Genomic DNA, 21,512 nt, shown 5'->3' on the forward strand with positions numbered 1-21,512 from the left:
TGGTGAAAAAAAGGTGATTTAAGTGATTTTAAATGTGCACCGATAGTCTGAGTAATTCAGAAATTGGTGTTCTAACAGGACTTTCCCATACATCTGTCTGTAGGGTTTACAGACAACGGTCAGCGTGAGTGAGCGTTCACTGGAGCATTCTGTTGTTGATACCAAAGGTCAGATGAGAATGGCTAGACTGTTTCAAGCTGATAACAGTAACTCAAACAGCCACTCATTATAACCAAAGTATACAGAAGAGCATCTCTGAATGGATAATAAGTCAAACGCTGAACCAGATGGGCAGAAGATCACACCAAGTGTAACTCGAGTCAGACAAGAAAGAAAACTGATGCTACAGTTTACATTGCCTGGTCTAAGGAGTTTGGATTTCTACCATGACGTTCAGGTGATGGAGTCAGAATTTGGTGTAAACAACATAAAAGCGTAGATTCATCCTGTCTGGTATCAGCTGTTCAGAGTGATGGTAGTGGTGTAAGAGTGTGAAACGTATTTTTGATGCTACTCAAGCATCATTTAAACCCCACAGGCTACGTGAGTGTTGTTGCTGATGATGCTCATGCCTTTAAGACCACAGTCACTGTCTGATGGCTGCTTGCAGCAGAATAACATGCAACATCACCAACATTAAATTCTTCAACACAATCACCAGATCTAAATCTAGTAGAGCACCTTTGGGATGAAGTCAAACAGCTGATTCACATTATGGATGTACAGCCAACGAATATGCAGCATCTGTGTGAAGCTGTCATGTCAATATGGACTGAAATCGCTGAGGAATGTTTCCAGCGCCTTGTTAAATCTGTAACACAAAGAATTAAGTCAGTTCTGAAAGCCAAACAGGGTCCTGGTACTAGCAAGCTGTAACTAATAAAGTATTTATTTTTTTAAGCTTCTCCTTCAGTTTCATGAGAAAAGCAGAAAGCAATCACATCTTTCTCCTTCACACATCACACTATTGGATATGAAAGTGTAAAAGTTGTTTACAGTGAAATGGGGCATTCATGCTGTTGCTGTCGCTCTCTAAACAAATTGCTACCATTGATCACATCACCACAGGGTAGCTGTGCGGGAAAATTGATTCTGCATTGTAGAAAAGGTGACATACTACAACCTTTGTGAGGCTGACAATGACAACCACCCAATAGCTGTCTCATGGTTTTTAGGATATGGAGGTGTGATGCGATAAGAAAAGCATTAAGATTTTTGAGAACTTCAGAGATGGAAAAGGAGAGTGGGGACAAAAGGAAAACTGATGGTTTTTGCTTACATCTCAACAAGTTCTTTGGATTTCTATAATAACTGTTAACACAGACTTATTTATAAAGGGACTTGTTTAAAAAAAAAAATCTCCTCACTTTTAACTGACACCTTTTTACGACATGCATAATTTAAATAACAAAATACTGAAGCCATCACATTCACTGTGACTGAAAAGAGGCAGTAATAATTATTAATAATAATAATGATAAAAAATACAGTAATGGTGTAACACTGTAAAGGGAAATAACAAAAGAAGCTTGGAGTCCTACAACAGTCCTAATGTTTATCTTTTTTTAAAAGACAATCATATATTTCTTAAAAAAATAAATGAATAAAATGGGACATCCTGTAGGTCACACGATTGCAGGCGGGCCATTTCTACCAAAGGCTTTGCCAGCACTGAGGCCTGCGCTCGATCCAAGGTCATATACCTTGTGAAATTCCCACCCCCCCGTCATTCTTCTTAAATATTCGCTAAATACTTCAAAGGACATTGCTTTAGAAAATATTTTTTTGTGTAGAGGTTTTGTATATACCTGATTTCGAAACATGCTTGGTGTCCTTTGTCAACCTTACACTGGGAAATTAAGCTTAATTCAGAAAACCTGTTCTTAGATAAAGTGAAGAATTTCTTTTATTCTCTGTGCTTCCCTCAGGTTTTCACAAGCATTTCATGACAATTAGACCTGAAAGCGCTAGAATATGCTTTTAAGATTTTTTTTAAGTGTACAGCAGACTTCTGTGATGACTAACTGTTGGCTCCATTTACAAAGTCACTGGCTTTTAAGGAAGCAAAAGCCACTGCGCCCACACTTGTTTTAATGCACTCTATGTCCTCGCTCCTTAATTCAGAAATGCTTACAAGGTGTGAGCCACCCAAACCTCACAAATCACTTAGCACTGGTCTGTTCACTGCAATATGTGTCATTTCAAAGCATAGTAAACCTACCCTTGGGTTTCATGCTCCTAGCTTCTGATATTCCCTCTTCTGTCGGAGGTGTACTTGTAATCAAGCAACTCAAAACAGATCTTGTAAAGTCTTTTGCTTGTGATCTAAATTTACTTTACTATCTAAAACCTAGGAAGTGAGTTTAAGTTTATTAAATGTGCAAGATACTTTATGGCAGAAAACCACTACCAGGAGTAGATATTTAAAAAGAGCAAGTAAAGAAAAACAATGTATTACATATTATTCATTACCTTAAAAAAAGAATGCATTAAACAAATTAGTCACTGGAGAAAGTAATCAGTTTCACTGCTTGTTATTTTTGTATTACTTTGTCACATAACTATAGATGCATAGTCCTAACTATTTAACAGTATGAATATTGGGCTACAGTCCCACACACAACATAAATCTTAATCCTAATGAGGACACACACTCAGGATCTTTCTTCTAGTCTTAAGTGAGAACACAAAGATGACAGCACTGTTCAGATAAAAGAAGAATCTTTGTAATACAAGTAACTACATAATTGTAACTGTTACCTTCCTCTGATACTTTTAGCAGAGCTATAATAAAATGTTGTATGATCACAGTAACAAGCTGCTTTGTGAGGGTGAATTTCACCAAAGAAAATTTGTAACAAAAAAAAAAAAAAAAAAATGACAGACAGGAAGTGTTGTTTAATGAGGTTTTTATTTTAGTTTAATTTAGCATTTGTAAATGTGAATATCAGCTGCTTTAACTGTGATATCACTGAGTCATGAGGAGAGCTTATTAGCGGACCATGCGGCAGAAAACTTGGCAAGCGGCCCATTTAAAACAGCCAGTTAGTTTGTGAAATAATGTGTGAAATATATTACTAGTAATGATGCTTAATTTAGTATAAACAATGAAGGGTTCTGTTCGTGCGGAAGTGTTTGTGCAACTACAGTTTGAGGAATATTGAATTTACTAATTGTTGTACTTGCATCATTCGTCCACCCATCCATTTTCTTCACTGCTCATCCAGTTCAGGGTCACTGAGGCACTGGAACCTGTGTCAGCTGATGTTGAGCAACATGCGTGAAATATCTTGGATAAGTCACCAGTCCTGCGACAGACTGGCGACCTGTCCAGGCGTACCCGCCTCTCGCCCTATGACAGCTGGGATAGGCTCCAGCGCCCCCGCACCCTGAAAGGATAAGTGGCGAATGGATGGATGGATGGAAGTCACCATCCCTCACTAACACAGAGTGGCAGACAACCATTCACCCTCACAGTCTAACAGCCAATTTAGAATCAATAAAGAATCTTGTATATATGTCTCCTACATGTACTCTGGGAGAACCCGCACAACTCACAGAGACAATGCAAACAGCACGCAGTCATAATATAGTAATACAATGCCATCTAGTGGAGGACAGAGGACAGTTTTATTTTTATCTTTTTTTCTTGTAACTCTATGTACTTGATATAAATGATAAAAACCTGCACTATGCCTTAAGGCAATAAAACATAGTTACTAATTGGAGGCCTGTGAGAATTCAAAAGGAAAAAAAAGTTTTGAGTTTGTGGGTTTTGCTTTTGTATTTGTTTCCTGGTAAGTGTGAAACCACTCAAATAATCATCAGGTATAACTAGCCTATTAAGAAACAACATGTTTGTGTGGTGGGCCCATGGGCAATCAGGGGAGAGGTCAATGGAGTTATCTGAGGAAAAACTTCAAACTTCCATGGACCTTAAGTGGGGTCTTCCTTCAGTATTAGGGGGAGACATAATTGGCCCTAAAAGCCTGATTTAGCACAGAAGATTAATCATTTGGACCAGCCAACAGAATCTGAGTCTGGCTGCAAGAAAAGAAGGAGAAGAAGAAAGAAATTTACTATCACACAAGAGGACTGCACAACAACATAAAACAATAGATGATTATGACTAAGGCTTTCCTTTACAAGTTACAGCATTTGAAGGGAAAGACTAGGAACATCAAACCTGTGGATAAAAAGCTGTCCTATTAGAAATCTAAAGGCATTCGTGTTAAACTGGAATGATACCATGAGGGGAAAAAGGGGGGATTTCTCTATTTGATGTTGCCTATACTGTACTTCACATTTAATCAGTATTGGTTGTTTATCACCAACTACTGGACATCTACAAAAACAAGTCAACCCTTGCAAAAAAGGGCAGTACAAGGGTCTGATATGGATCTTACTTTAAAGGGCTCTTACCTACATCGTCAGTTATAGGGCTTTTCCACTAGCACCCAGTTGGCTTGGCTAGGTTTTTATGGTTTTCCATTGCGTGGTAGTACCTTGTACTTCTTCATTACCAACTCGGCTGATCGGAGTTAATCCAGAAATGTGATCTCAACAGACTGCATGGCACCAATTATCTGGAAAGTGGTGTCACTCAATGAGCCATGAGAGCGACCAAACCTGAGTCGAGTCAAGTAGAGTAGGTACGAGTGAAAAAGAGCCGTAATTAACTCTTTTTCACCAGTACCTACACGTCAAATTAAAAAGGTTGAAATGTTGAGTCCTAAACTGTGGCTTTTTTTCTTAACATTACACTGAACAAAATGAGAATTTAGCAAATCAATAGTTGCAAGTTCGGATTGTCAAAAGTGCTTACAGTAGTTCCAAAACAATGAATTATGTGTACAGATTTGACAGTACAAACTCAATTTCAATCAACCAAAAACAAACAAAAAAACAAAGTAATAAAAAAAATTCAAGATAGGAAACTTTTTTTTTTCAGAACTTTATTCTTTAAATTAATTTATAAAATCTCATTTACGTTTTGCTTCACTTCATTTCTCTTTATATATTCACCAATTAACAATTTTTGGCTATTTTCCCTTTCCACCCCATGTAAGCCCACATATTGATCACAAGGTCCATACCCCTTCAAATACATTGTGCGATGATCCTCAGTGCCAAGGTAGGTGGGGTGGGGTGTGGTGGGGTGGGCGTATGGGTATGGGCCTTGTACAGAGCATGCCAAGAGGAAGGTTAGGGAAATGGGTAGAGGCTGCCTAACTACACCAAGACTGCTAATATCAGTAAGATAACCACACAGAGGTAAAGGGGAGCATTCACTTCCACAATGACTTGAGTGTTTCAAGTGTGGGATAAACCAATCATGTTAAAATGGCTCAGTGTTCCATGACATTTGTTTTCCCAACATCAGTAATTCATAACAACTGATCAATGTAAGCCTCACATTAGATATTGATCTGTCAGTTTCTCATTAAAACATTAAAACAGTGCCCACAAACTTAGCAGCAGCCCTGCAGACTGTTTAGCCCTTTGTAGTGACCTACACAAGTTATCAGTCCACTGTTTCAAGTGACACATCCGATGGAGTGTGAGTAGGTATCTATGTTGATGGGGGTTTTCTCTCTAGGCTTCTTAAAAAGGCCAACATCTACAGACACGAAGCTAAACTTTAGTAAAATCACAGATTTATGTTACATTAACTGTACATCCAGGCAAGCCACATAATTTTGTTTTCTCCTCCGGTAAGTTATTTGTTCTTCATTTGGCAATATGATCACTCAACATGGCTCAATACATCTGAAAGTTGTCTTTGTTGCTGGTATGATTTGAATTGAGTAACTGAAATATAGCTATGATAAATATCTAGAAAGTCTTCTTTGATGGAAACGGAAAAATTGCACACCTCCCATAAGGGCACTCAAGACTTTTTTTTTTGATACCCAAATTAGCACAAGAACATCTTTCAAAGAACCGCTAAAACTACATCTAATTGGTATCAAAAGATCCCTTCTTTAACATGATAAAGACACAAGACAATTTTCAGGTTTGAAGGGAAGGAATGAAAAGAATGAAATCGGATGTCACTTCCTGAAACCAATGTGTTATGGTAATATCTCTACGCAAACAAAATATATACCAAACCTGTTTCCAAGCAAAACATCTACAATGTTTACAGATGTACAATGTGTTCATTGCTGCATATTTATGTTAATATACATGGTAGGTATGTTCTGTATTCAACACATACTCCATACTCTTAGGTGTAATTTCAATTCACTCTGAATTCTTCACTTCACCATCAGAGAAGTGAACTTCATTTTCTAGCCTGTTAACCACATGTTAATGTTAAACCTACAGGCTGGTTAAAGACAAACAGGGTGAGAACAACAACATCAAAAGCTTAAATACACTAGGATAAGACAGCTGAATGAGTTTAAGGCATTTAGAGGTTACTCCTGACAGAAAATAAAGGCTACAAAAGCCTAAGCAGTCTGTCAAAATAACCCAGACTCAGACTTTTTTGTTTAATGCAATGTGATTTAAAATTAGCCCTTGGTGACGATCAACTGTAATATAAAATATTCCTCCTCTTACAATGAAAATGAAAGTCTAATTACTAAAGGTAAACACTAAATGTATGGTCCTCAGTTTCAAATGTAAGCAGAGTTTATCTACCCCTTAAAATATGCAGTTTAATTCATTACTTTAATTTATTAGCATAACTACCTCCCATTCTGCCCCACACACATCAAACAGATGCAGATTTAGTGTTTAAAAATGTGTTGTCAAAACTAACTAGCAAGGAATAAGTCAAAAACTCCAGCCTGCAGTCACTGTGCTGTGCAGAAAGCTCTGTGAAATATAGTGCAAAAAGCAATGTGGTAAATAGTTCATCAGCAAAACTGCAAATAAGTGTTTAACTGCTATGTACTCGTCATAGTACTGAACCGCATTAAAGTTTGCATGTGTAACATTTTTGATGTCTTTTCTGGCCTCTACCACTTGACAGGCTCAGCTGATTGTAAGAGGGTGGTGCTTTCTAGTTTGCTTAAACATAAATTAAAAATGAAAGATGTAATAAACAAAAAAAAACAAACAATCTTTAGATTTTAGGGCTAGTTTAAAACCACAATATCATACTGGGTGTATAAGCTGAAGCCATTTGAGGTAGACAGAAACCATGTTAGAGTATGTACTTTCATACTGCCTAAAACCTACCAATAGTCTGACAAACTGTCCAATTGAACCATAATCCATAGATTTCAGGCCCAGTGAGACTTCCTGTGATCCCACCCAAGACTAACAGGGAACCACTGATCTACAACATCATGATCCATGAAGGCTTGAGAAGTGTAATGAAAAGGAGTGGGGGGCTTGGAACTGACACAACTACCAGAAAGAAATCAACGCCACTTGTCTTCAATGTCTCAAGTCAACAGCAGCATTTAACCTCAGTCCTACAACCAGAAACAATTGAGGATTAATTTACAAGGCATAATCTTTTAAATAGAATCTATGGCATTCGACCGTTGTCTCAGTGTGTCCCCTTGAGATATCCCCCACCCCATACCCACATATATAAGTTTATACCCCAAAATTCCTAATGCCAGGCCTCATGCCCATTTAACAGTCTCACGTTGTTCTAGAGAATAGAGATTAAAAATATATACTATTGACTTATTGACTTCCAGTGTATGTTTTCTCTTTTTTCCTATATTTTTTTCAAGTTAAAAAGACCCCTTTATCACAATGCAAGCTCAGAGGTCTTTTTACACTCACTCACGCATACACGTTCACTCATTCAGTCACACACACACACACACACACATATATACTGTATATTTATATATATATATATTTATATTTATATATATTAGAAGATTTTTTTAGCTGAGAAATTAGGCAAAGTAGATTATGTTCATTTGGACGGAATTCATTCAAAATGAGAAGGAATTAAACTTTCTCCAGTTTCCCTTTTTGATGAGGACAAGATTTGAGGGATTTGGGAAGCGCTACAACATCACATGACTACTCAAGAGCAGGTAGCAAGGTAAAAGGAAGAAGAAATAGATAAAAGGCCTGAACTTGTACAAGGCAGAGAGATGGGCAGACGATATGGCTCTCTGTGGCATGTGCATTCAATGGCCCTACAACAGTAAGAGAAAATGTACAAAGTTTAAAAGAGGGTTAGGAAAAAAAACAACAACATCAAAAAAAAAAAAAAAAAAAAAAAAAAAAAAAACTAAGACCAAAAGAATAAATAGAGCACTGGACTAAGATGAAGAACATGAATGACTTAAATCGAAAGAAAGAAAGAAAGAAAGAAAGAAAGAAAGAAAGAAAGAAAGAAAGAAAGAAAGAAAGAAAGAAAGAAAGAAAGAAAGCTAAAGCAATCATGCAAGACTATGTTGCAGGTTAAAGGAGGGGAGTGGAAGGGAAAAAAAATATATATTCTGTCTGCCTGATTCATCGGTACACCAGGTGAGATATGGTGCCAGATTTGAAGTTGAGCTGATGGTTGGGCACAAAGTTGTGCTGAGGATTCTTTCGCGTGCACATATCTTTTGCATACAAGCCCATGCACGAGTCACATGACACTTTCGAACAGTTCACACAGGTGTGTGATGCACCTGGCTTGTTGCAAAACCCGCATCGCGATCCCCCCATGCTTATTCGCTCACTGCTGCCTCCCTTTGGTGTTGTCAAGGCAACAGACTTGCTGGGAAACAGCTTAGTGGACATGAGGGGCTTCTCCACCATCTGAGGGTGAGGGTGGGGATGAGAATGTGAGTGGGTCAATGTGAGGGGGTGTGGATGGAGATGGGAGTGAGTATGAGTATTAGAGTAGACAGAGAGCTTTTCCTTGACAGGAATGTATCCATCAAGGGGTCGTGGAGATTTTGGATGGTAGTCCTGGAGGCCACAGCAAGGGGAGGGGTCCACATCATGACAGGCAGAACAGAGGATCATGTCACACCTCTGGCAGGAGGCCATTGTGGTGCAGCCCAGCCCGCAACCCTGGCACTTCACACTACCATGACCTTTGTGCAGCCACCCATCCCTTCCATCTCGAGGCTCTCTGGATAGAGGTCGAGACGGGGTCTGCCTCCCTCCTGTGCCAGCCCCACCCCTCTCTGTGTACAAGTCAATCTCATCTAAAGAGGATGGATGGTAGGATGTGTAGGGATCCGCTGGGGGAGGTGACTGAATTGGGAAGAAATCTGCAACAGGGCTATAGGAAGGTGGAGCAGCCACAGAGGAAAGAGATATTGAGGTGCTGGGCCTGATGATCTCATCCTTCATATCCTCCTCTGCATCCACAAATAGAGGCTCTTTCCTCAGACTCAATGAAGCCTTCAAGACAGGCTTGCTAACCGCTGCATGCCAGTGACCAGCCCCATCTGTAACATCCACAGACTTAGATGGTCGGCTACCTCGCCTAAGGTGGTGGGCATGAGGCTTTTCTATATCCAATGGCCGCACGGACAGCCGAGCCATATCTGCCCCAAGGCTGTCACGTCTGCGGAGCGCTTCAGCACAGCCAGCTGCATCATCTCTGCAACCTCTGCGGAGCTCCAGGGCCTCCAGTTCTGACGCTGAACCACGGGCCAGAGCCACTACCTCTCCCAGAAGACGACACTCTGCCTGGGCCAGGAAGAGTTCAAATGCCAATTGCCGCAGATGATTTGCACCTCCTGGATGCTCCTGCAAATGGAACTGCGAATCATGGTCACAGGTGTAGCCAATGGTGCGCATTAAAGTTCGGAGTTCAGCATCAGAAATGGCAGACTGCAGATGGTACACATATGGGCCAGTGAAGGTCTTAAAGAGAGAAATGAGAATCAGCATAAGTGTCAGTTGTTTAAAACAGGCTGACATGAAGCCACAAATAAAGGAAAAAAAAATAGAAATGCACATCTATGACAAAACAGATGATTACCACAAATTACAACAACCTCAATGTAAAGCTGAAATGACCACCTTTCTAATATCAAATACTTATTTTAAATATAGTTCTAGATAAAATTGGCTGATAGAGTCAAGCGGAAAAAAAAAAAAGTGTTTTAGAAAACCACCAGAAGTGGGGACACAACTATTTTTGGTCCTTTTTTGGGGGGTTGATAATGATGGCACAAGGCTGTCTAACATGTACAGAAATTTCCCATAGACATTTCCCATAGACATTCAGTTAACTTGATATCTTGTGAGGGTGAACGCCATAAGATAATTCATAACGGTTTTGGCTCTGTGTGCAAGGACATTTCCCTCTCCTATTAGGTTAGAAATGTTTCACACCAAACAACTTCGTATTGATTTGCGGTGCTTTCCCTCTAAGAAGACAAGGAGAGCCAAAGAATGCCAGCAACATAAATCCCCAAAACAAAACAGAGGCAGTGGAACACTGAAGTGTCAAGAGTTACAGCTTTCCTTTTAATTTCTCACTTATTCACCAAGCAGAACTGAGCAGAAGCAACCATAATAACAAGGTCCTCTTTGCATGTGTGTTCACTAAAATTACAAATCTATAAAAATTTTAACAGTTTCAGAAAAATTTTCTTACTTTTAGATATTAATTTACTAAAAAACATGTCAAGCAGTTTATGAGACAGGGGAGATCAAACTTTTGTTTGTATACCCACTTTATGGTATTAAGATTAGACAACAAGTAATTAAGTTAAAATAATCTCTTAAGATTATGCAGATATCTGATATCTGCATAAAGACTGAGAATGTGTACACAAACGTAAAAGTCTTGCTTCCACACTAAAGGTCAGGAAAGATATTCATATATATTGCCTGCAAAAGACAGTCTGAAAGATATGCAAATTCACAAAAGTATTTCGGTGTACACACACACTGCCCTGATCAATTGCCAAAGCTCAGTATCTCAAAGCTCAGGACTGGACAATAATGATTAATTCTGATATAACAAATGTATTAATAGTGAAATTTTGGCTATTAGAGTAAACTAATCTAAGCAAAATATATTAAATATCCCATCAATGAAATAAACTCACCTTTATACATCTGAATTCCTTCTTCCAAGGGAAGAGCAGGAGGTTGGTGCAGATGGTTTCCAGGGTATGGAAGGCTCTCTCGAGGCCCTTCAGGTTGACTCCTCTCTGGGAGCGGAGGGAGTTCTCCACTACCTCATAGAAACGCACCATGCGAAATCGCTGTGCCGGATCTGGCTGATAGGCTCCTAGCAGAGCTGTGGCTGTGGAAAGTAGGGCCTCACTGTCCTTGTGTCTGCTTCTTTCCCCTTCTTGCGTACTTCCAGTCCCCCTGTTATCCCCTCCTTCCTCCAGGCGCTTCTCCAGTGCTGTCACATACCTCCGGAACAGGTCCTCTTTTAACTTGGCATCCATTATTAGCAGCAGACTATTAGTCAGCTGTTATAATTTTCTGAGAGAGCCTCACACCTTTTAGCATGCCCAACCACAAAATGCCACATTCAGACACCATTTTTGGTTACCATTCTTTAAACCGTATACACTAAATGTTAATGTTGTGGAGAGATGACAGAGGAGTCAATCTTTGCATCCACTCAGTAGCACATCCTCTAAGCAAGAGATGCAGTTTTCTAGTGCTTTCAGTTGGTGTAGCAAGGCTGTAGCCCATAAGGATGCCTTGGTATGAGCATCTCTGGCTTTGGCTCAAAGCCTGACTTGTTTCCAGAAAAACAGGCCTCTGTCATGCAAGATAACGTCAGGGGGGAGGTTTTCCTTGGCACACAGACTTGCATCTATTCCATTGCTTGGTTTTAGCATTGGTAGAGTTCAAGGTCACTCATCAAGAAGACAGATTCATGATCTTGGGGTTGTTATCAGCCATGTCCAAGCTGAAATGACACAAGCAATAGCTGTTAAGATAAAAATATCATTTTCGGTTTCTAGCTAAATGAAAATGCAATTTAACTGTGGTTAAGCATGTTTTGAAATATCTAGAGGTTCAGATAAGAGGGAAGATACACTAATCCAGGACCATCTCTGTACTCAGAGAGAGATGTGAAGATGGATTCGTTTGGGTGGGTGGGTTTTTTGTCTATCACATAGTGAAAGGGCTTTTTTTTTTTAATTTGTTTGTTTGTTTGTTTTACAATGTACATAACCAAGAAAAAGGCCAGTGGAATTATAGCTTAAATAAGCAAGAGAGGAACTCATTACTGATGTATACATCCCTCTCACACGTTTGCGCCAGTGAACGTTTCAGCTATTGGTACTACATGCGTGTAAACCAGAGTGGCGCTAACCTAGTCTAGCTTAGCTTCAACTCAAAACTCATAAATAAACACATCCTGAAAATAGTACGAGGCTTGAACAACAGGAGAGCAAACATTTCGCTCTCAGATTCTTGCAAGCTGGCTGGCTGGCTATACCTGTTACCTGAAAATCTCTGCGAACATCCGCTCAACGAGCTAGCAACCAATGAGCCTTAGCCAGACGCATGCTTTACAACTGCGTATCTACTACAACAAATTTAGTCCACCGTGACGAATGGCAATATAAAGTAATACTCCTAGAACGTATACATTAATTCTTCATGACTCTCAAACCCGATGCTGCCACTGCTATGGCCTCCCTACTGAGTAGAAGCTAAACAGTGAACGCCCATTTCAGCGTAGCTGGCTAGCTAACAATTGCTTTTGGCTAGCAGGGCGTTCCATCGCTACACAGACATTATTCGCCAGTTTAAAATAAAATATCAAGACACAGCGAATTTTTAAGGTGATGTTCTTTTGGGATCAAATGTTAATGGGCTCCCACTAGGAGATCAAGACGTTTGTTCAAACAGAAATAACAGCATTCGCAAATCTTACCTTTAACAAGTGCTAGTCATGGCTAGCTACGCCTCCTCAGCTGTTGGAAATTCCCAGTATAACAACACGCATGCGCTCAATCCTGACAGTTCATCAGCATCAGGAGCCCACGTGCTAGGGAAGACGGGATACAGACCCCCAACTACATCATCCCCAGTCTTCATTCATTTTTGTTTTTGTTTTGCATGGGTAAAAATATATATATATACATATAGGCTCGCGTGCGCGCAGACAGATTTCCTGGGTTCATAATGATTTGCCGAAGGTATGCATTTAGTGGTGTGGATTTCCTGCTTTTTCGTTGTATTAGTGCCCGAATAATTCAGATTTATTTGAATAACTATATATTGTAATATTTTGAATGTCTCTGGGGGGTTTCGATATCTAGTGGGAGGGGGGGGTGTCACAGATTTAGTAAGTATGTCGTACAATTATGTGTTACGATGTTTACTTTCGCCGGTGACCCCGCCCCCTCGCGCTTAAAAAAGAACAAGAACCCGATGACGTCGTCACGGGGACGGTTGGTGCTGGTGGTGGAACCGACTCAGTGAAGAAAAGAAATGGCGATGCTCGGAGGCTTTAGCGCAGCACCTCACAAGAAGAACGCCTCGGACGGGAGCAACGACGTGTCCGAATTCGTCTGTCCAGTTTGCCTCGAAATATTCGACAGTCCCGTGACAACACAGTGTGGACATACGTGAGTATTTTTGCCGTTTATTTTCGATCGCCCTCCCCCTAACCCTCGTCTGCCACCAACGATGCAGTGAAAAGAGGCAAAAACAATGGAGGAAAGGGCTTCACTTTAAATATGTCGTCGCACCAGAGTTGCAAAATATCGGCCTCCCGAGTGTCTTCTAGTGCTACGACCCCGTTTTTTCTATTTTTCTCTCTCGAATATGTGACAAAAACAGTTCCAGCTTGCTAAATCAGTTTCAGTTTTGTTTACATCAAAAAGGAGGCCTCACTTGGGAGTTGTAGTTTGGATGTGTATTGCTCTAACTCTTCAAACCACTTTAAAGAACTACAAGTCCCTGGCTATTCTCGAGGTGGGGGACTTTCCATATGAGTTACAGGAAGGTCCAGTCACTAGCATAATAAAGGTTTGTTTTAGTGACAGCATTTGGGTTTTTTTTCTCATTGCAGGCCATGCGTTAATGTAAACAGAGTTGTTGCATGTTTTTGTCTTGTTTTTTAATAATTTTTTTTTTTTAAAGCCTCAGGTTACCAGAGCCCAAATTAAAAGTGACAATTTAGTTGATTTATCTTGTGCAGCAGTCACATTATTTCACCCATCTCTTGACAGGTTTTGCCACAGTTGTTTGCAGGAATGTCTGCGTCCACAGAAACCCGTGTGTGCTGTATGTCGAGGCGCTCCAGGCCACTGGACTAGAGCTGCTCAACTCGAGGCACTCATTCAATCTTCTGTGGCAGCCTGTAAGGGATGTGGCACACAGGTATGTTTCACTAAAGTCCAAAAGCTAAAATATTGCTGAACTGACTCACATTTATGAAGCAGTCACAGAGGGTGAATATTCAATAACTGCACATGCATAATCTTAATATTTTGCTGTGTCTAAATTTCTGTCTTTATATTTAGATAATAGCAACAATTTTATGATGATGGTCATATACTGGAAGTTACTGATATGTGTCACTCCTCCCCCAATTAGGTTGGGCTTTCTAAGATGAGAAGCCACACAGCTGCCTGTTCAAAATACCAGGAGTACATTGAGGAGGGAGTCAGGACAACTGCCCAGAGCCAGCCTGCCATCGTCAGGTGGGGAAAGAAGCAGAACAATTATTTGCTATTCCCTACATAAGAAAAGCAAAATGGTTTACACTGTAGAGTCAGACTTTGCGTGCAATCACTGCTGCTTGTTGGGTTGTATAAATTAAAGGTCACCTTTGGACTAACACCAATCCAAAGTGAAAAAGGAAACGAGTGCAGCCCTGTCAGTAGTGTCAGTGAGAGGGCTTCATTCACAGAGCAGAGAGTACTGTACATAGGAAATGGAGTTCTGTTGGCCCAATCAAATGTATGCAATGATAGATTTATGGTAGATTTCACTGTAACTTAAGTGCCAAATTTAAACAGTTGACCTGTTCATTGTGACAAATGATGGAATAATATCTTCTTGTGATATAAAATTCCCTGTTTATAGTATTATAAACTCTTGGCAGTACATTGTTGTTTGATAAGACTCCAAAGTCGTGGCTCCATTACTGCCTTGTTTCACTGACATGCCTAACATGTCAGTCAAAAATGAAATGCTCTGTTTTTGCGGTCAATCTGTCATGTGAACTATATGTAGTGTATACATTTTACACTTAAAGTTAAAAAAAAGTAAATGGAAGTTTTAGCACAAATAGGATTTCAAATTAAACACAATCTGATTGCAAGAAAAATAGTATTGTAAAGTGTGATCAAGCTTATGCTAAGTATTCTGTATTTTATCTGTTGTAATTTCCAATCATGATTTTTCCAGAGTGTATAGAAAACAGTACAACTTTCATCTTTAGAAAACATAAAACACTATTATTGTCAAGTTGTATGAAGTGGATCTGGTTTTTATCATATTTGGATGTTAAGTATTTATGACAGCTGTACTTCCTGGAGAAAGTTCCGAGAAGATGGTTTGAGAAGCCGTCGCTTGTAATGAGGTTATTATGACTAATCAGGAAGTAGTCTTTAGTGGGGGTTTTTGTTTTGTTTTTTTCCACCCAAACAGCAGCCTTTAAAACAAAGAATCCACACATTATGGCATGTTGGGCCAACACTGTTCAAAGTAAGAAACCGATCCTGGTATTTATTTATTTTTGTTATTTAACCCTCCAGATGTTTGTGCCAGGAAACGGATTCCTGTTATAAAAAAGAAAAAAGAATAACTGTCACTTTTAAGCCTTTCTCAAGCTCTTTCAGCTGGTGAAAAGTTGATGTGACAAAAGATAAAGATTGGCCACTAACTGTGGTAAATTATTTCTTCATAAGCTGATGCCTGTTGCACTTCAAGTGCAATATTCATGTAGTTGAGAACCAAACCTTGTGACATTTTATTGTTTCTCTTCTGCCACAGTTCAGTGCCAAATCGCTACACCTTCACCTGCCCCTACTGTAACTGCCAGAACCTCGACCAGGACGGCCTGGTTGAACATTGCACTTCCCAACATGCTCGAGATGCACGCCAAGTGGTAAAAAAAAAAAAAAAAGCCTACTCTGTCATAATTCTGAGTCATACTGAGTTTCCACACACTTACTGGCTTCAGCTGGGTTAATAATGTGTTTCAAAGATCATTTTATTACCTTCATGTTTTCTTTAGGTGTGCCCCATCTGTGCCTCGATGCCTTGGGGGGATCCTAACTACAGGAGTGCTGACTTTTTCCAGCACCTGAAGATCAGACACACTTTCTCCTATGATACATTTGTTGTAAGTAAAGCACTCTCTGTTTATTTGTTTGTTTGTTTTTTATGTTAATAAGAATTTAAGTGACTTTTTTTCTTCCACTTCTCATGCTTACGACCTCCCAGGATTATTCCACAGATGAGCACACAATGATTCAGGAGGCTTTACAGCGCTCCCTTATGGACCACTGAAGTGTGAAAAACAATCCACCGGTGGAGGGAATCCAGTGAAATGAAGGGATGATGGTCTTGAAAAGACAGAAACACACAGTGTCATCATTCATCTAGAATGGGGATGGTGGTACTGACTTACTATGGGTAATTATTTTTCATAGGGAACTGGTATCGTAACTATGAATATATAGGTTTATTATTCTGAAAATGAATCACGCAATATGGTTACAAAAAAAAAAAACATATTGTACTGTTTGATTTAGGAGTAATACTGTGTTTCTGGTGTGATAATCACTTATCTTCCCCTCCCCCCAGCTGAGTCTGTAGACTGGATAGTTTGTTAGGTATCTGCTAAACTATGTTTAAGCTGTTTGTTTATCAATGACAAAGTGTCATCTAGCAACAAAACATCCGAACCTGTGATTTAAAAATTCTGCATTGTCAATACTTGATGTTATGAGAGGGTCTAACCACTAGGTGGCTACCTATTGCCAGCAGACAACAAACTTCACTCGGTGAAGTCTACAAGTAACAGAAACATATTATACTAATTCTACTCGCATGTTTATGCAAAAGGTTAAAAAAGGTAAAGGGACTTTTATTTCTTTTTTTTTATTTCTTTTTTGACCACAGTTTTTCAGCAGATGGGGGGAAAAAACTGTCTTTTCAGTGCTGTTTTTGATTGAAGCGCGTGTGTTTGTGTATTAGAGTGTGGCTGGGTGTGTTCATTCTGTTTTGACAGATCTACTGGTAAGAATAAACAATGAGGGTCAAACACAGCCAGAGATGGCATTTTTGCTTTTTTGTGATGTTTCTCCCTTATGTCTTTGTGCCTGCTGGTAGATCTTGTTTTCAAACTTCCAGAACTCATAGGGCTAATACAGTAGTTCATTCAGTGAATCTACAGATGCAAGTATTTAAAAAAAAAAAAAAAAAAAAAAAGTCAGTGTGTTTGGGTTAATTTGGTCACTTTCATGTGAGAATTTATTTGCATGTGTCTAAACCACAAGAGGGCAGTAGAGTTCTACATTTCTGTGACAACATGACAACAGCTGGTTCTTGCAGGACATAATTGAAGACAGATTTCATTCTATAAATGTGCTTTACCCAGTGCTTTGTTCTCCACTTTTTGGTTTTGTTTTAATATACAAAAACACTGGTATTTGAATATTTAGGTTTTTGGTAGGGTTATTTGTCATTGTTAAAACAAAATAACCACAATTTCAGTTTATGCAGCTGATGAAGTGACATGACAAAAGACTTTAAATGTAACTTATTGATGTGTGTTTCTCATGCCCAGTGTCTTAGATGGTCTTTACTAAAAACACTCCAGTTTCTTGTGGCTATCACTTTCTCCTTTACTTCAGCGGCTTTGAAACATAAAGATACATGGTCATTTATTTGTATGCTTCCAAAAAGACGGCATGTGCAGTTAGGAAAAAAAAAAAAAAAATCAGTACAACTTTGCTTGATCTTCTTTTTACTGGATGTTTTTGGTTTTCTGTTTGTGTGTTTTTTGTCTTTATTTGCAATTTTGTTATTTTTACATTAATGATTCTTTCAAGTTAGTTGTAAGATTACCCACACAGAACAGTAGAACAGGCTCGTTTGTCTTCTGCCAACAGGTAAATAACAAAAATCTTAACACAGCAGATTAAGTAGCTCTAAAGCAGAACCTCAATGCCTTCTCACCTAGTCTTTGGTTCCACTTAGAACTAGATTTTTTTTTTTTTTTTCTGTCTTGTGCAATGTATAATAATTTTGTATATGTTTCTTCTAATGTTTAATGACCTCTTCCTCTTTCGTTTTCTCTTTTTTTTTTCTTTTTTTTTTTTCCTCTCAATATATCTCTCATTCTCTTCTGTCAGCCCTACTGTCAGCAGGTGCTAAATCCTGATAAATTAAAGCTCTTTAATTATTTAAACCCTGGCCCCAGAAATCAGGTGCAGTGATTTATACCTGTGTGTATGAGACATGCGGGGGAAGAAACAACACTCGGTGCTGATGGATGACCACTGTGTGCGTGTTTGTGTGTGTGAGCGAGAGGATTTAAACAGAAAGCACTGTTCACAGCGCTGCGAAAACCAGACGTGCCCAGTTGTCATAATCTGGCTATGAGCAAAAGCTGTGTATTAGTGGAGGGGAAAGAAACTGTGGATGAAGGAAGGCAAGCTTTCTGCAAACCTTTGTTCGTACATTCGAAATCAAGCCAGGGTCGTGTTCGAACCACAAAGATCTCGCAGCGTGGTTTTTACATGTATGTGTAACTTCATGATGAAACTCTGGCTCTTCAGTGTACATTGTCCTCGGAGAGAGAAAACCCTCTCATCTCTATTCTTTCCTCCCTTTTTTGTTTCTTTCATCTGTAATTACTGTAGCTAAATGATATTACAGCTTTACACCTAGCTCTACAGAGAATCTCACCCACCAAACTTCTTGATGTCACCCCCCCCCCTCGTTCTTATCCTTTCTTCTCGTTACGTTTCCCCCAATCAGGTTTTTGCTCCTGGCAGATAGAGGAGTGATGTTAGCTGTGAGAGAACTAACGAGATACTCGAGTGCTTCTGGGCAGGAAGGAAGTCGAGCTCAAAAACATGGCAGGGAGAAGTCTTTCTTGTCTGTTTGGTGGCGCAGCTTAAAAGGGAGAGGGGGGCCAAGGTGGGGAATAGGAATAGGAAGAAAGAGAGGGGAAAAAGGGAAGAGAAGTGAACACATTGAATAAAAATTTCATAAAGTTCAGTGTGTGGTTTCTTTGATGCGAGCAGTAGATGGTGCGTACAGTCTGCAGGCTCTGTAGAGGCAGCAATTAATGCTACATGTGCCCAAAGGCAAACTGTGTGAGAGGCGTGGGGACGGTGGGTCGTTTTATTATGTGTGTCGTACCATCACCACCACTATACCCGAGACACCTCTTTGCTGTCTTTTGTTTTCATTCACTGTATTGTAAACCTCTTTCACCTGAACACTGATTAAAAAAAATCTCTCCTGAACTTGTATGGAAGTCCATATTGTTCATGCCTGGTAGCCGTCTAAATTGTTTTCCCCACACCAGTGACACTTTAACACAGTAAATTCAGCCAGCAATTTTGTGACATCAGTGAAATTGCACTCTTTTCAGACTTTCACTTCATCGTGAAACCCATCTGTAGAAAAAGTGTTGAAGCAAGACTTCATCTGTTTGCTTTTTAGCACAATTTAATGTTTTAACAGATTCAGAACGATGGGTTTCATCCAGTTTTAGGGCTTTTTCAAAACCCTAAAACTGTGTGTTTTGCCAAAAGAGTTTTGTTCAGAGAAAAAGAAGTGGTAGGTAAGGTCCGCCACCTTGTTCTTTTGGTGGAAGATATAGGATAAAGAGTGACTACATATGTAGCTGTCACCTTTAAAAAATAGTTTTCTAACATTACATGTAATCCATTTCTGGGTGACAACAGACAGGAACTCCTGAAATGCCTGGAAAGTTCTATCTGCTGGTCTGTTTCCCTCTCAGTTTTGCTGAGGCAGGTATCTATGATGAGGTGCGGGGCATGTGAGGAGAGCACTGGGAGTTTGTTCACCGAAAAATTCCTCAAAGTCAGGAGAAACAGGAAGTGCGGGAATCCTGCCACCCGGGTGCTGCAGCTCGGCAGGTCGGTCCTTTCAAATGTTTGAACAGAAAGTGCCAGTGGGCTTCCCCGACATCAATACTGGTTCTACACCAACTCATCTTCCGCTTTTAAACTCTTAACAACCGACCCCCTACCCCAACCAGACGCACACACGCGCAGACACTTCTTGTCTTGCTAGCCTGAGAGCATCCAGTCTTAACTTTGATTTAATAACGCCTGCAACCAACTTGGCCCTGTATCAGCTGAAGTGAAACTTGCATATCTTGTCTGTGCGCATGTTCTATTCTTGCGCCCTGTAAAACCTGACTCTTGCCAATGTTATGACAGAGGTACTTAGAATTGTAAGAACAACATAGTTTGTCTTTATTATTGCCTCTAAAAGATTGCTGTGTACTTCTTTTTTTCTTTTATGGGAAATGTAATTCAATATACCACAAGGAAAGAACAGTTTTTATATGTATTTTGTTTATCCAAGCAAAAGTTTTGTAATTTTTTCTGAAGCCACCGCATGTCCTTCCCTGAATGTGGCTGCAAAAGCATCATGAAAAAAAGCCCTCACATTAGTTTTAGGAGACCCTCTAAAAGCTTGGAAAGTTCTGAAAAATCACTGTTTCTGCAGAAATATTCTCCTGGAAGTGAAAATGAATATGAAGCATGTTGATATAATTATCAGGAGAATTGCTAATCATTGCTTCCTCATTTATTTATTTATTTGAAATGCACACAGCCGCTGTACTAATATTTGAAAGTTAAGTCCTCTAAGGTGTTTAAAAAAAAAAAAAAAAAAAAAAAAGCGGCAGGGTGGGCGAAATCCCTGGTGTGTGTGTGTGCGCATTGATGTCACAGTGGAGTATCAGGCCAAGTGAGGCGATCTGATCTAAATCTTACCCCCCCCCCTCACTTTACCATTTTAGACCAACTAAGATGTGTGGAAGAGAGTGAGGCCCAAGGCTATTATTCTCCCATTAATTTTTCTATTTGAAATCAAACCTCAGCGGGCATGCATGAGGGAATCAGAGGAGGGGGGAGAGGACTACAGTGGGGATAACCTTATCAGGATTGGGGGAGCATGAGAGGGGGACGAATGTTAGTTGTAGCAGCATTAATGTCCAATAGGGGAGGCAATTTCACTTCCAAAGCAATCCTTGTTATTAAAGTGTCTGCCCACTTCTTCTTTCATGGTCCAGAATAGCCCGTGGGAAAACTGCCTGACATTAAGACATAGTTTGGTTTTTAGTTCTATGGTTATGAAAACCCACAAAAACATAACTTTGATTGTTTTGATTGGGTGGTTTTAAAAAAATCTGATATTTTAATCTGTCCATCTAACTCTCACTGATACAAAAAGAGACACATCTTTACAGTCCAGTAAATCCTCTCAATTCAATTAGAATTTCTCAGTTTTCTTCTGTTTTCTTCTACATCATTAATTTCATACAGCGCATTTTGTATCTTTATAATGCCTCATCACATGCCTACATACTGGGGACCTGGTAACCTCCAGTCCTCCATCCTACCTACCCACACAAGCACACA

At 39.6% G+C, this 21,512-nt stretch overlaps 2 protein-coding genes across 3 annotated transcripts; one reads left to right on the forward strand and one right to left on the reverse strand.

Moving 5' to 3' along the window:
• Positions 1–4,938: 4,938 nt before the first annotated feature.
• On the reverse strand, positions 4,939–13,054 carry spata2 (spermatogenesis associated 2). 2 transcript variants are annotated; one of them, XM_031757996.2, is made up of 3 exons: positions 12,794–13,054; positions 10,992–11,815; positions 4,939–9,795 (listed from the first exon to the last, which is right to left on the reverse strand). In XM_031757996.2, exons 2-3 carry the CDS (start codon positions 11,340–11,342, stop codon positions 8,440–8,442), a joined length of 1,707 nt encoding a protein of 568 aa, XP_031613856.1. In that variant the 5' UTR covers positions 11,343–11,815; positions 12,794–13,054; the 3' UTR covers positions 4,939–8,439. The 2 variants fall into 2 exon arrangements, with proteins under 2 accessions (XP_031613856.1, XP_039459899.1); XM_039603965.1 differs by lacking the exon at positions 12,794–13,054 and adding an exon at positions 12,360–12,445.
• A 227-nt stretch (positions 13,055–13,281) lies between these two features.
• On the forward strand, positions 13,282–19,358 carry rnf114 (ring finger protein 114). Its single transcript, XM_031757998.2, has 6 exons — positions 13,282–13,490; positions 14,097–14,247; positions 14,464–14,570; positions 15,868–15,982; positions 16,112–16,219; positions 16,321–19,358. The coding sequence occupies exons 1-6, from the start codon at positions 13,354–13,356 to the stop codon at positions 16,384–16,386; spliced, it is 684 nt and encodes a 227-aa protein (XP_031613858.1). The 5' UTR covers positions 13,282–13,353; the 3' UTR covers positions 16,387–19,358.
• Positions 19,359–21,512: the final 2,154 nt, after the last annotated feature.

This window comes from Oreochromis aureus, linkage group 20 (assembly GCF_013358895.1).
Source record: "Oreochromis aureus strain Israel breed Guangdong linkage group 20, ZZ_aureus, whole genome shotgun sequence".
NCBI classification, from domain to species: Eukaryota; Metazoa; Chordata; class Actinopteri; order Cichliformes; family Cichlidae; genus Oreochromis; species Oreochromis aureus.